Genomic DNA, 15,287 nt, shown 5'->3' on the forward strand with positions numbered 1-15,287 from the left:
TTTGGGTTTATTCTTCCCATATCTGTGTGTGTGTGTGTGTGTGTGCGTGTACACACACACACACACACACACATGCCAGCACACAGGTGAGAGGCCAAGGGAGGGCTTTAACACTTTCCATCTTAGTCCTCTGAGACAGTGTCTCACTGATCCTGAAGTTAGGATGGTGGTCAGCAACTTCTAACAATCCTGTTTCCACACCTCACAGTGCGGGTTATCGGGTGCACACATGCACAGTGCAGATTACAGGGTGCACACCTGGACAGTGCAAGTTACAGGGTGCACACGTGCACAGTGCGGGTTACAGGGTGCACACCTGGACAGTGCAAGTTACAGGGTGCACACGTGCACAGTGCGGGTTTCAGGGTGCACACCTGGACAGTGCAAGTTACAGGGTGCACACGTGCACAGTGCGGGTTTCAGGGTGCACACGTGCACAGTGCAGATTACAGGGTGCACACGTGGACAGTACAGGTTTCAGGGTGCACACGTGGACAGTACAGGTTTCAGGGTGCACACGTGCACAGTGCAGATTACAGGGTGCACACGTGGACAGTACAGGTTTCAGGGTGCACACGTGGACAATGCGGGTTTCAGGGTGCACACGTGGACAGTGCGGGTTTCAGGGTGCACACGTGCACAGTGCGGGTTTCAGGGTGCACACGTGGACAGTGCGGGTTTCAGGGTGCACACGTGGACAGTGCGGGTTTCAGGGTGCACACGTGCACAGTGCGGGTTTCAGGGTGCACACGTGCACAGTGCGGGTTTCAGGGTGCACACGTGGACAGTGCGGGTTTCAGGGTGCACACGTGCACAGTGCGGGTTTCAGGGTGCACACGTGCACAGTGCGGGTTTCAGGGTGCACACGTGCACAGTGCGGGTTTCAGGGTGCACAAGAGGACAGTGCAGGTTGCAGGATGCACACTTGTTGGGGATCTGAATTCAGGTCCTCATGCTTGTGCATCAAGTGCTCTTCCTGAACCCTGAGCCCATTTTAAAGAGCCCTCTGGAAAATACTTCACTGCCATCCACCAGGCTGACTTCTCTGGTGGACACAGCCTACTGGCTGACAGTTCTCTCACACCACATGACACACTTTCTATGCATGGGATCAGGCTTCTGTCCCTTCTTGTTTGGGGGTTGGACTGACACAAAACAATACTGCTTTGGCTCCTTCAGCTGTAAATTCACCCTAACTGTGCCAGCTCCCACTTCCCTATGACCGCGGTGCTAGGCTACACCTGCCTTCTCATCTCGGAAGTTCAGGAACTGCTGGAAAACTTCGCTCTCTGACACCACGGGATGCCGACACATCCTCGTCATCCAGGCCTGGAGTCGCTCCATGCGCATCTTGATAAATTCCTCTTCAAAGCGACCTAGAGAGACACACCCAGAGTGACATTTTACTCCTACAGAGAATTTACACTGGAGTGCCTGTGACTACTGGATACTGTGCAGAAAGCCATTTGTGAAAGGCTCAGAAATTCACAAGAAGGATGTGTGTATGTGTGAGTTGGGTGTATTGTGATATAAGGTGGAATGTGTGCGCATGTGTAAGGGGTGGAGGCAAAGCACAATGCTCAGTGTCCTGACTACTACTCTGCCTGGTTCCTGTGAGACAAGGTCTTCCACCAGCCCAGAGCTAGGTTTACAGCCAGCACACGTGTGGCCATGCCTGGTTTTCATGTGGGTGCCGGAGAACTGCGCTCCCGCTCACAGCAACTGTTCTCACCGCTGAGCCATCTCCCCAGCCCTGACTCTTTAGTTTAGTTTAGTGTTGGTTTGGTTTTCTGAGACAGGGTTTCTCTGTGTAGTTTTGTAGTCTGGCCTGGAACTCGCTCTGTAGACCAGAACTCAAAGAACTCAGCCTGTCTCTACTTCCTGAGTGCTGGGAATAAAGGCGTGCCCCACTACCACCATCACCTGGCAACTCTTTAGTTTTAAAAAAATACTTGTTTGTTTGTTTATTATGTATACAATATTCTGTCTGCGTGTATGTCTGCAGGCCAGAAGAGGGCACCAGACCTCATTACAGATGGTTGTGAGCCACCATGTGGTTGCTGGGAACTCAGGACCTTTGGAAGAGCAGGCAATGCTCTTAACCGCTGAGCCATCTCTCCAGCCCCAACTCTATAGTTTTTAAGAATGAAGTTCTGGGGCCTGGATGGATTGCTTAGCAGGTAAGAGCACAACCCCTCTTTCAGATAACCCCAGTTCAGCTCCCAGCATCCACAGGATGGCTCACGGCCACCTATAATTCCAGTGATCTGACTCTTCTGACCTCCATGGGCTGTTCTAGAGGATCCAGGTCCCTCATGGGTTCCTGCATGCACATGGGCACATACATATGCACACACACACACACACACACACAGAGGGGTGTATGTGTGCACTCCCTGAAAGACTGTAACTTTGTTCTCACTCTTAGGTTTGTTTGTTTTTTTAATTTTTATGTGTGTGAATATTTGCCTGCATATATGTACCACATGTGTCCCTGGTGCACAAAGATACCATAAGATGGTGACAGAGTCCTTAGAACTAGAGAGAACTACAGGCAATTGTGAGCCACCATCTCAATGCTGGGAACTGATCACAGGTCCTCTGCAAGAGCAACAAGTGCTCTTTACCACTGAGCCAGCTCTCCAGCCCTTCTATGTAGTCTTGTTAAGTTAAACGGCGAAGACAATTATCCTGGAACATACCCACCCTAGACCTAACAGCCACGCTGCAGCAACATTACTGAGCAACTGCTCCTGTTTTAGAATAGAGAGCTTGGCAATCATGACACAGCCAACATCAAATGAGCAGAGAATTTATGTTCTTACAAAACAAGCTCAGTATCACCTGAGAGCCTAAAGGTGGAAATTCCGACACAGTCAGGAGAGGACCTGAAGTGACCCTAACTTCAAGAATCAATGTGAAGCCATCCAAAGCCGACAAAATAACCACAGCCTACTCTGGAGATCAGTGAAGACAGAGAGCCACCTGACAAGTGCCTTTGCTGGAAAAACTGCTCAACTCCACCAAGAACAGCGAGAACTTGCAGCATTCTAGCTGCTCCACCTCTGCTGCAGCTTGCCTCCCCACACCTCAGAGGCCAGGCCTGGCAAGGCAGGCTGTGGAGATCAGCTGCAGCATCCTTGACATAGGAACAAGGGAGAGATGCCTATTCTCAGGAACACCGGTGCCAGGCAACTTCAGGGGTGAGGAGGGAGAACAAGCAGCTGTGCTTAGTGAAGATGGCAGAACCAAGCACATTCTAGGGTGAAGCTGTGCAGAACAGTGGGAACCAGACTGTTCACATGCAAGGGAAGACAGCAAAGGGTCCAGGAGTTTGGGGTAAGCCTGGACAACAAGAAAGACCCTGCTTCCAGAAACAAATATTCCCCCAAACAACAAAACAAAACAAAGGACCGGGACAAATAAAGGCTGGAGATAACCTGACGTGACCCAAGCTCTGAACGCCTTCTTCTACTTATAGTTACATCAAGAGAAGAAAGACCCCATCAGTTCCAGGCAGCCTGCTAGTTCATGTGCAGAAGCAAACCTTAGGATGCCAGTCTTAAACACAGACACAAAACAACTGAGTTGTAAGGGAGATAGTATTTTGAGATTCTAAAATTGCATAGGTCAGCTCCTTATACAAACAAAATACAAACAGTAACCTTCGGGAAGGCAACAACAGAATGTGGACATGTTGAAACAGATTGTCAGCAAGGACCAATGTTCATTTAAAAAAAACAAACAACCAACCAAACAAACAAAAAGCCAACTAGAGCTTGGCTAATAACAAGCAAACTAGGAAATATATTGAAAAAAAACCAGTCAGCAGAAATTGTTACTAAGTGTAACTAGATGTTGAATTTTGCTGTCAAAAAGCAAAGCAGTTTCTCTAAGTATGTTCAAAAAACTATCAGAAAAATTAAAGGACATGACAGTAATCAACAATCAGAGACCCTACAGGACACGGAATCACAGAAAGAAGTGAACAGAATGCCTGGAGTTGGCAGTGCAGGGACTGAAACAGGAAATTCACATCAACAATCAACAGAAATGCAAGATGGCAAAGACAAGACTGTAAGTCCAAAGAGCTTCACACTTAGATGCAGCAGAGGCAAACGCTGAGAGAAGAAAACAAGCCCCTAGTGTCACCAGCAGGCTGGTGCTTGTGTGGGAAGAAAGCAGAATTAAGGGCTGACTTGTGGGGACAAAGCAGGTCGATGGCAGTGGGAAGACACTGGCTGTGCAGCATGGAAAACAGCAGCTGAGGATCCTATAACCAGCAACCTGCCCTTTGGATGTGGGAGCTCCTCTGTATGCTGTGAGTAGGTCTTATTACCTCTGGGTAATAAAAAAGCTGTTTTGACCAATGGCTTAGCAGAGTAAAGCCAGGAGGGAAAATTGATCAGAGATATATAGAGAGTAGATGGAGTCAAGGAGACGCCATGTAGCTGCAGAAGGAGAAAGATGCTACTGGAACCAGTCTTGTGGCAATACACAGATTAATAGAAATGGGTTAATTTAAGATGTAAGAGCTAGGTAGGAATATGCCTAAGCTGTTGACCACACAGTGTTGTGATTAATATAGTTTCTGTGTGATTATTTGGGTCTGGGTGGGTGGGAAATGAACAAGCAGTCTCCAGCTACACCCTTCAAAAATATAGGTAGAGGGGATTGAGACAGCTCACTGGTTAAGGGCACTGGGTACTCTTCCAGAAGATCTGGGTTTGAACCCACATGATGGTACACAATCATCTTAATTCCAGTTCCAGGAAACTCAATGTCCTCTTCTAGCCTCTATGGGCACAAGGCATGTAAGTACATAGGCAAAACAGCCACAGTCTTAAATACATTAAGAAAGGATCAGTCTGAGGATGTGCGCGATCTGATTTAGTGACATTAATCGGCACAGTGTGGTTTTGGCAAGAAGATGAACAGAGAGAGTAAACGAGCCCAGAAACAAATCACACAAACGGTCAAGTGAATCTGCTCGAAGGGCAGATGCAGGGCAAGGAGTCTCTCTGGTGTCCAGGTGCAAACAAGTGAGGCACACACAGTCAGCCACAGACACATCAGACGTGAGTGCAGAACCTCAAACTACCACACTTTTTGGAAAATGTATCATGAACTAAACCTAGACAGAAGTTTTGTGATACAAGATTAGGGGCACAATTCATAAAATCCCGACATGCTGGATGCTAAGGTCAGATGAAATGTCTCTCACAGGATCTGGTGTTCAATGCTGAGTCCCTAGCTTGTGGGACTTTAGGAGGCTGGGTTCAGCTGGGTGGAGTGGGTTACTGAGGTGTTCCCTCTCTCCACTCTTTGCTCTGCTATCCACAGGCACAGTGAAACCTCTACCACGTGAGCCCAAATTAACCTTTCTCCCTTTAATTAAACTGTTTCTTTCAGATATCTGTCACTGCAAGACACGGGATTTCTTAAAATTAATGATTTGTGCTACACATTGTTTAGAGAACAAAAGGGCAAGCTACAGTTGGAGCAGCCATGAGCACATCACACACCTGATGGAGAACTGTTTCTAGAACATATAGAAATAAGTCAGCAATAAAAAAAATAGACTAGCAAAATTAAAAAAAAAAAAAACATTTGAACAGACACTTCACCAAAAAAGACACATAGATAGGAATAAGTGCATGAAAAGTAGGATTTGCTGAAGGAGGCAGAGGCAGGAGGATCATGTGTTCGAGGCCAGCCTAGGCTACACATAAAAAAAAAAAAAAAAAAAAAAAAAAAAAAAAAAAAAAAAAAAAAAAAAAAAAAAAAAAAAAAAAAAAACCACCGGTCAAGCAAATTCAATGAAAACCAGACATTACCAAGTGTAGGTAAAGATGTGGACTCATGGACATTTTCATATATTACTGACATGGATTCCAAAATCACACAGCCAGTCTGACAAGTCATAAGCACAATGCAAACCAACTGCTCTATTCACTCTACTGGTTGGAATACCCCAAAGAAAATTTGTTCATGTTCTAACAAAAATCTGTTTGCTAGGCTGCATGTCATAATGTGTGTTAGTCACAGTACTGGGGGCAGGCGGCTGAAGCAGGGAGCATCACGTTGGAGCACCACGTTGAGGTTGGTTTGCGTTATGTAATGAGCTTCAGGCTAGCCTGAGCTATTCAGTGAGCGCCTGTCTCAAAAATAAATAAAATCCTAAGAAAATACCTATCCTACTAATGCTACATTAGCTGGAACCAGAAGGTCAAATGCCTGTCAGTGAATGAAAGGGTAAAGAACTCAGTCTATGCAGACGCCATTAATAGCAATAAAGAAAACTGCTGATCCGACAAAGGGATGGATCTCAGCTGCACTGTCTCCACTCATGATGGATTCCAGAAAAGGCAAAATTGCCCCCCCTTTTTTTTGCAGGGGTGGGGGCAGGGTTTCTCTGTGTAACAGTTCTGGCTGTCCTAAAACTTGTTCTGTAGACCATGCTGGCCTCGAACTCACAGGAATACAGCGGCCTTTGTCTCTGCCTCCTGAGTGTTGAGATTAAAGGTGTGCCCACCACCGCCCAACTGAATAGGCAGAATTATAGCAACAAAGAACTGATCAGATATTGTCAAGGACAGGAGTAGAGGAAGGAGCTGGAAACCAATGCTAATGCTGAGCACCATGAAGTTTTGGGAGGCAACAGAACTACCCTGTGTTACAAACACAGTGGTGGCTACAACACTGTAAAAGTCGGTACCAAGAACAAACTTACTGCATATACTCTAAAGGGAATTTTCAGAAAATTCAGCCTCAACTTTCTGTCAGAAGAGTACACATATGAGCAAATCTTTCAGTAAGATGGACCCATCTACCAACAGCATGTGCTACCTAAAGCAGCATGTGAACACGGTGGGTCTCATCCAAAGCCTCTCGTATCTAAAAGCACTACCACTGCACACTTAGTAGGAGCACGGGGCACTACCACTGCACACTTAGTAAGAGCATGGGGCACTACCACTGCATACTTAGTAGGAGCGCAGGGCACTACCACTGCACACTTAGTAGGAGCGCAGGGCATGTACTATGAAAGCCTAATGATTTGGCCCTCAGTCTCAACCTTGGCAAAGATGGTGGCCTCCCTCACTGACGGAAGGACCTGGCAGGTGCACATACTGGGATGCCCTGCACTCAACCTAGGGCAAAAGAATCAGCGCCAGAATTTATTATCAAGGACTGAAATTTGATCATTTTTATTTAATAATCCTCCTTGTGAAAATCCTTCAGCTACAGCTGGCTCAGCTAGGACTTTGCATAGCATTTTGTGCTTACTAGGTATTTATACCAGGTTCCAGAGCCTTGTAACCAAGGGGGTAGAAGGGATGTATGTTTATCCGTTTTCCATAAACTTTACCTAATTTTTCATTAAGAATGTGAAAACAATCTTTTGGAATCCCAAAATAAAACCTGGCTGATTCTGTCCTGTTTTCACAAAGAATGAAATCTGCAGACAGAATATGTCACCTAAGAAATTTCGTGGACAAGCGTCGTGACATCATCTCCCAGACTTCCTCTTCCTTTTTGTCTGGGAGTTTAGTGAGGGGAGTACACACACAGCACTGATCTTGTGGGTACCACAGACAGGAGGCAAGGAGAAATAAGGCTGTTCTGTGCCTCTGAGTGTCCTCGGCACGCCTCCAGAGTGGTCAAAGCCTGACTTTCTTCAGACTGAGGATGCTGTCTGCTCACTATGCCATGCCCCTGGCTGCATGTCGTCTGCTCTCCCCCTCTCCCCTTTTAAAGACAAACTTTAATGTGGAAGGATTGAGAGCTCTATGATGCTTTAAACCAATAATGAATTACTTGGCTGAGAACCGTCGCCTGTTCATTTAAAAAAACGTGAAGCACATGCTATGCCAGCCTACTGGGTAAAAGCAGAGGATAAAATTCAAGGGCACAGACTGACATCTATAACATGTAAAAAGAACTGGAATCAAGTCTACTGCTTTAAAAAGAAAGCTCTGAGTTGGGCAGTGGTGGCACACGCCTTTAATCCTAGCACTGGAGAGGCAGAGACAGGCGGATCTCTGTGAGTTTGAGACACCAGCCTGGACTACAGAGTGATTTCCAGGCACGCTCCAAAGCTACATAAAGAAACCCTGTCTCAACACCATCCTCCACTCCACCTCACCACACGTGTGTGTGTGTGTGTGTGTGTGTGTGTGTGTGTGTGTGTGTGTGTGTGTGTGTGTGTAGAGACAGAGAGAGAGAGAGAGAGAGAGAGAGAGAGAGAGAGAGAGAGAGAGAGAGAGAGAGAGAGAGCGCGCTCTGATTTAAAGTAAAAAGGGTGATGAGAAGAACAGGGCATGTGATCTGAACGGGTTGTAGAGCAGTGTGTGGCTCTGTGGCCCTGAATGAAAGGCAGCTCCGCTCTGCAGCACCCTGGGGTCCAGCCCTACAGAAACACTGCAGCAGCACTCACAGGCCTGCTGGATGTGCCCACCTAGGAGCATGACAGCACCCTCCATCCCACTGGGACAATGTCAAGTTTTTGAGGTTTCCAAAATAAAATAATCCAAGCCCAAACAACTTCTTTAAAAACTAAAAAAATTCATCTCCACAAAACAAGACAATAAAAAGACAAAACGAAACCCTCCAGAGGAAAGTAAACAGAAAAAATAGTAAAATATAAAGTTTTAAGAAGAGTGACTTTTACTAATCTTGAATATACTAATTCTAGCTAAAGATTAGCTGGTTCAACCTCATAACACAAACATAGGATGCCTGAGGATCAAATACAAACTCCCTGCTTAGCTTTGGGGTCTGTTTCCCCCTCTGCTATGAAGATGGAAGTGCTTACCTGTAAGCACAAAGAAGAAAGAACACAGGAAGTGCCCTAGAGCACAGGGACTGGCCCCTGGGGCAGGGTGGGCTGCAATGCTGAAGTCTCACCCAGGAACTGCCATCTGGTGGGCTAAGATGACTTGTGGTCCCTCCCTAAGTTCCTCAGCTCTTACTGAGGGTTAAGCCTTCTTTGGCCTTCTCTTTGGGGAAGGCCTTGTTCCCCCCCAATTCCTCTCTCCCCTCTCGCAGACCCTTCCAGATCTGGCTGGCTGGCCCCCACTCTCACCTTCCTTCCACTCCTCCCCACAGGGAGGGCTTTAGTCACTCCAGAGTGTCTACCTATCTATTGAAACTCTTAGTTTCGGGGATGCTCAGCCCCTTTACTAACCCCATGTTCTAAGTCACGCTTCTCATTGAGTCCTCGGTCCCACACTAGAAGAGACCACGTCTGAGATGACAGTTTCTAAGAACAGAGGCAAACCCTTTCTGATCAGATGTACAGGGGTAGAAGGTGGATTACTGAGCAGAGAGTTTCTCATTTTTAAAAGGTATTTTAATTATTTTAAATTTGTGCGTGTGTGTGTGTGTCTGTGTGTGTGTGTGTGTGTGTGTGTGATGTGCACATGAACGCAGGTGCTGCTGGAGGCTGAAGCTGGACTTGTAGGCAATTACAAGGTACCCAATACAAGTGCTAGAAACTGAAGCTGGTCCCCTGCAGTAGCAGTGCACATTCTTAACTGCTGAGCCACTCTCCAAACCTCACTTACCAGACTTTTGGGGGCAGGACAAAGTGGAACAAATGTGACACTTGAGTAAACAAGGAAAGGGAGAGGGTACGAGTGTGTGATGAATTCTTCCTCAAGAACAACTAGGAGCTCTGACTTCTCCGTGTGTTCTCCACACACAAGAGCAGGGTGGCAGAGCCTGTCTCCTGTCATTGAGGTCTCAAGCTTTTGTTTTCATTTTAGGCTGTTCAGATTTCTATTTTCTAAGGTTCTATTCTCACACTTAAAAAATGTACCTTTTTGGTAAAAGGAAATAAAGACAATGACTTTTCTAGAATTCCAGGTACACAAGCTCTCTGACAGCAAAGTTTCCCGTTGTGCTCTTGCGCATCAGGAACACAGCCAGCCAGCTCCCCGCCTGCTGCTCTGAACGCACAGCCACACTCACCGGTCACCTGCTTGTCTGGAAGAGAAGGGATCGGAATGGCAGACCCAAACTTGACTAGGAGACGCTCATACAACCAGTCAAAGTGCTTATACCTGTGGTTTACAGATCGATTAGTGTTCTGCAAAACAAGGGAAAGAGAAGAAAGCATTACCAATGCCGAGCACTGAAATGGAGAAAAGGCACGCAGCAGCAGCAGCAGCAGCAGCAGCAGCAGCAGCTGTCTGAGGCAGGCACTCACGGTGGGCGTCAGCTGGTACTCAATGTAGCTCTTCAGACCGTACATCTTGGAGCCTTTCCGGGGATCCGCTACCACACAGTCAAAAGTAGAGGTAGGATAAACCCACATTGGGCCGTAATCTCCAACCTAAACAGTGACCAGGACAAGTTAATTCTCTAACTTGGGAAAACGGTAACACAAAGAACAATTCCTTTCAGAACTGAGGTCCTACGGCAGCCACACTTGCTCCTTTGGAGATGGAAGGGCTGTCTATAGTTCTAGTAGACCACAGCTGTTCAGATGAACCCATCCTGTCCATGTGGGCATCTTGTCTCAGGATGAAGAGAAACTGGCTCACATTTAGGGAGCTGAGTACAGAAGTACATCCTCCTTTAGACCAGAATTTAAAGCTAAATGGGACAAAGGGCTTTTCCTTTTTAATTTAAACTTTTAACATTGACTGTTTGTGTGTATTTGTGTGTGTGTGTGTGTAAAAAAAATTTATGTATCAGGATTATGTCAATGACGTCACAGTCTCAGTTTTTATACGCACTCCCATCTGGTTTGTTTGTTTGTGTTTTTCGGTTTTTCGAGACAGGGTTTCTCTGTAGCTTTGGAGCCTGTCCTGGAACTAGCTCTTGTAGACCAGGCTGACCTTGAACTCACAGAGATCCACTCAGTGGCTTTCCCATTTCTTCTGCTATGTGAGAAGCTGTACAGACAGGTCTGCCCACAGGGCTCATGGGTTTATTTCTCCCAAAACTCATAAACAAAGCACAGGCTGGACTTGTGTTCTATGTTCTACCATAGTCACGCCTGTGACAAAGTCCACGCTAGAATGTGAGGGGCAAATCATGGGCTCTTATTCCACAGACTTTTAAATTTAATGAGAAGGCTCATGATGTATGTTGCCCCCCCTGCCCCCAGCCTGGAACAAACAAAAAGATTCAAAACTTCTTTTTTGTTTGTTTTACGAGACAGGGTTTCTCTGTGTAGCTTTGAATCCTGTCCTGGAACTTGCTCTGTAGATCAGGCTGGCCTTGAACTCGCAGAGATCCGCCTGCATCTGCCTCCTGAATGCTGGGATTAAAGGTCTGCACCACTGCCACCACCACCCGGTTCAAATCATAAACTACTAAGAAGGTAATTACCCCATATATGCTTTGAGGGACAAAGGTATTAGGGCTTTGGGATACTGCACTTCTATTTGGCAGTTCCTAGAATTTTAAGCTTTTTACAAATGAGGAAAAGTAATCAAAAGGTCTATTATCATTCCTGGTATTTTATCATGGGCCCCTGAAACCAAAGATCACAGCAGAACGCAGGGGGTTCCTTGGGCTTGCAGCCATGGTGACTGCATCCAAGGCTTCCATCAGCTACAGGTTAAGTCAATAGGGTTACAGAATAGTCATAGAGCTTTCCCCTAGAATTTCACTAGATATTGCCTAGATAGAAAGGTGTTAAGAATCAAAGTATGGGATGAAACCAAAGAGCATTTGTCGAATTATGTAATAATCATTTCACCAAGACACATTCAACTGTTATTGGTTTCATTAGCTCCCAGCTTTTGTTAGCCCCTTATCTTGGGCTGGCAGCTGGTTTACTGGAAGGAATTCTATTACCATTATATTGGAAAAAGCACCCTATCCTAACGATGTGCTCTACTTTCATCAGGGTAGAAACCTAAATATTTGAACTGAGCTTATTGGCTAAATAAATAAAGCTGGTAGAAAACAGAATGTGAATTATGTCTTACAGTCTAAGACATTTAGAAAAGGAAAAGTATTAAAATGTGCAACTGATGGTTGAACATTAATAGTTGAAAGATAAAAATAGAGAAAATTGTGAGAAGCAGTAACAATCATTAATTTATGCTGATTATCTTTAGTATGCCCAATAACATATTATCAACTAGCTGGGACAGTATAAGTGTGCTTAAAAATACTTCCAAAAAAGACTAACATTCTTAGCTTAGGCATTATAAAAAATTTTAATTAGCAATAAAACAGATAAGAATGAAGAAACTTACAATGATGGGGATTTTCTCTTTGGGTTTTGCTTGCTGCTTGGCCAACAAGTACTGTTCTATGCCAGGCTTTGCAAATCCAGGAAATCTGAAAATAAAGATAAGTGCTGTGAGTCTCTGTCCTTCCTCATACACTCTACAGTTCTCACCATGTGACATAACACACCACACATGCTACAGTTCTCACCATGTGACATAACACACCACACATGCTACAGTTCTTACCATGTGACATAACACACCACGCACGCTACAGTTCTTACCATGTGACATAACACACCACACATGCTACAGTTCTCACCATGTGACATAACACACCACGCACGCTACAGTTCTCACCATGTGACCATAACACACCACGCACACTACAGTTCTCACCATGTGACATAACACACCACACATGCTACAGTTCTCACCATGTGACATAACACACCACACACGCTACAGTTCTCACCATGTGACATAACACACCACACACGCTACAGTTCTCACCATGTGACATAAACACACCACGCACACTACAGTTCTCACCATGTGACATAACACACCACACATGCTACAGTTCTCACCATGTGACATAACATAAAACACACACTACAGTTCTCACCATGTGACATAACATACCACACATGCTACAGTTCTCACCATGTGACATAACATACCACACATGCTACAGTTCTCACCATGTGACATAACACACCACACATGCTACAGTTCTCAGCATGTGACATAACATACCACACATGCTACAGTTCTCACCAGGTAACATAACACACCACGCACTCTACAGTTCTCACCATGTGGCCATAACCCACTGCACACTACAGTTGTCATCATGTGGCCGTAACACACCAGCTTTAACCTTGTTTTGTCTTTCAGATGGAAACTGTAAAGTGTAATCAAGTGGCCCAATGGCCAGTTAGCTACTCAGTGAGGCTTGAGCAGGGGAAGGGAGCCTATGGCTCCAGCAGGTGTGATTCACAGGTATTCTGCCTGCTTGGTGGAGTCTGAAACAGCTATTTCCAATAACAGAGCGAAGGGCGGACATAGCGAGGTCTCCCTGTCCCGCAGTGTGTATAACCAGTGTGTCCATGTGAGTTGTCTCCAAGCAAGGATCACTTGCTCCACATCCACATCTATGCACAGTCAACAATTATTGACTGAATACTCAGTTAAACAGCAATATATTAATTTTTTTATCATTATCAAAATGTGTTCTCACAGTGCTCCAGTATATTTAAATTTCCAACTTCCTTTTCTGGCACTGAGTTACCTGAACTCCTGTTTAGGCCGAAAGAACAATGGAGAGTAATGCCCACCACAACCCACCCTACTGAGAGCACTGCAGCCTTAGAGATGAGCAAGCAGTGGATAGCCACGGCCAATTTTACTATGCAGACAGCTGAAAGAGACTGGAAGTGTGTGGTCTAACAGCTCAGTTAACCCCTGCTACTTAGACAGGGAGACCTTACAGGCCCCATTACACAAGGTACAAGATTTGAGCCTCATCTCTAGATATATGCTAAACAAAGGCTTTAAAAAATGTGACACAAATGACCACCCTCTGAATCCACTTGGCCTTGTAGACCTAGAGCACTGAGACAGGGTTAGCGGTCTGGGAGACGCTGCTGCAAGTGTGACTGCTGGAGAGGAGAGCTTACTAACATCTCCTTATCCCAGTCAGGCTGTGTCCCGTTCACAAACAGTGTATCTCCAAGGCCCACAAACATAGTTTTCCTTAAGCTAAGAGAACTCTAGGTGAAACACATATTAGAAACATTCTGCAGAGTGTGGGACCATGCACTCTGTGTCCTGACGGCCTGGGAGCCTGACTGAGCCACCGACCATCTGTGCTGACTGTAGTGAAACCACCTGCACAGCGCCTGCCCGTGAGAAGTGAATATAAAATAGTAAGACACGACACACTCCTTGCTCCCGACAGCTGAGGATTGTCTTGAACTTCGCTGACTGGGATTGCAGGTGTGCGCCACGCCTGGCCTGAGGATTGAACTGGATAAACGAACACTGCACTCACTGCCTTGTGAAGTGGATGAAATGAAGTCAGCTTCTAATCTAAGACTCAGCAGATTACGGACCAGAAAGAAGTAAACTTCTCTTACATTGCATAGAGAGTAGACATCCTCTGCCCCCCTTAAACTCACTTGTTAAGAGGCAGCTTCATGGAAGAGGCACCTGGACGGCTGTTTCCCCGCTGGATTCCCCCTGCTTCAGCTGATTCTGAATCCTTAAAGTACGAGGATGAGGACTTGGGGTCATCCCAATCTTCATCCCACTCGTCGTCGTCAGCAGTTGCTGGAAGGGGGGGACAAAAACCAAAGACAGCAAGAGAGAAAACGTAAGTGAGATTGCTTAAGTTTGAGTAACAAGTGCTGGAGCTATCCAGTTTTTATGGAGATGTAAAGCAGAGTCCAGTGTGAACTGAAGAACATAGGCTTTGCAGTCTCAAGGCTTGACTTAGGAATTCTGCTTTTTTTTTTTAATGCAAAAGACAAATCAGAACTAAGTTAAACAAGACAATTAGGTTAACAAACTCTTTACAAGTACCACACACAAGAATAAAACCTGGGTCCTTACCTTATGTCATCTAAAAAAGCCAAAAGAAAATCAGTTACTTAAATGTAAAGACCCCAAACCATAAAACTCCTGAGGATAATGGGGAGAAACCCGACATGCCCTCAGCTCTATGTCTAGGTGTCTTGTCACACTGAAGTCAGGGAACTAAAACAAAGATAACAAGTAGGGCCACCTCCAACCCACAGGCTCCAGCACAGCACAGGAGTCAACACCAGCGAAGAAACACACAGCTCACAGATAGAAGAGAAGGCATCTGTGAACCCTAGTGTGATAAGTGGCCAGTGTTCCAGACATCCAGGGAACTCAGGCCATTCAGCAGTGAAAGGCTGGAGAGACTGCTTAGCAGTTAGGAGCGCTTGCTGCTCTCAGCACGCAAATGGTGCCTAACACCTCTTTGTAACTCCAGTTCCAAAGATTGAATGCTCTCTCCTGGCCTCTGAGAGCTCTGCACACTCACAGTGTACAGAAGGACAA

At 45.8% G+C, this 15,287-nt stretch overlaps 1 protein-coding gene across 1 annotated transcript in view; it reads right to left on the reverse strand.

The window, feature by feature from the left end:
* The window catches only part of Snx9 (sorting nexin 9), an 88,838-nt gene that overhangs the window by 15,119 nt on the left and 58,432 nt on the right, over positions 1-15,287 (reverse strand). Inside the window, exons 6-10 of the mRNA XM_038338798.1 lie at positions 14,381-14,531; positions 12,222-12,306; positions 10,214-10,339; positions 9,976-10,093; positions 1,246-1,376 (exon numbers count right to left, since the gene is read on the reverse strand). Of these exons, the coding sequence (XP_038194726.1) occupies positions 1,246-1,376; positions 9,976-10,093; positions 10,214-10,339; positions 12,222-12,306; positions 14,381-14,531 (611 nt within the window). The remainder of the gene's footprint in view (positions 1-1,245; positions 1,377-9,975; positions 10,094-10,213; positions 10,340-12,221; positions 12,307-14,380; positions 14,532-15,287) is intronic.

Source organism: Arvicola amphibius, chromosome 8 (assembly GCF_903992535.2).
Source record: "Arvicola amphibius chromosome 8, mArvAmp1.2, whole genome shotgun sequence".
NCBI lineage: Eukaryota > Metazoa > Chordata > Mammalia > Rodentia > Cricetidae > Arvicola > Arvicola amphibius.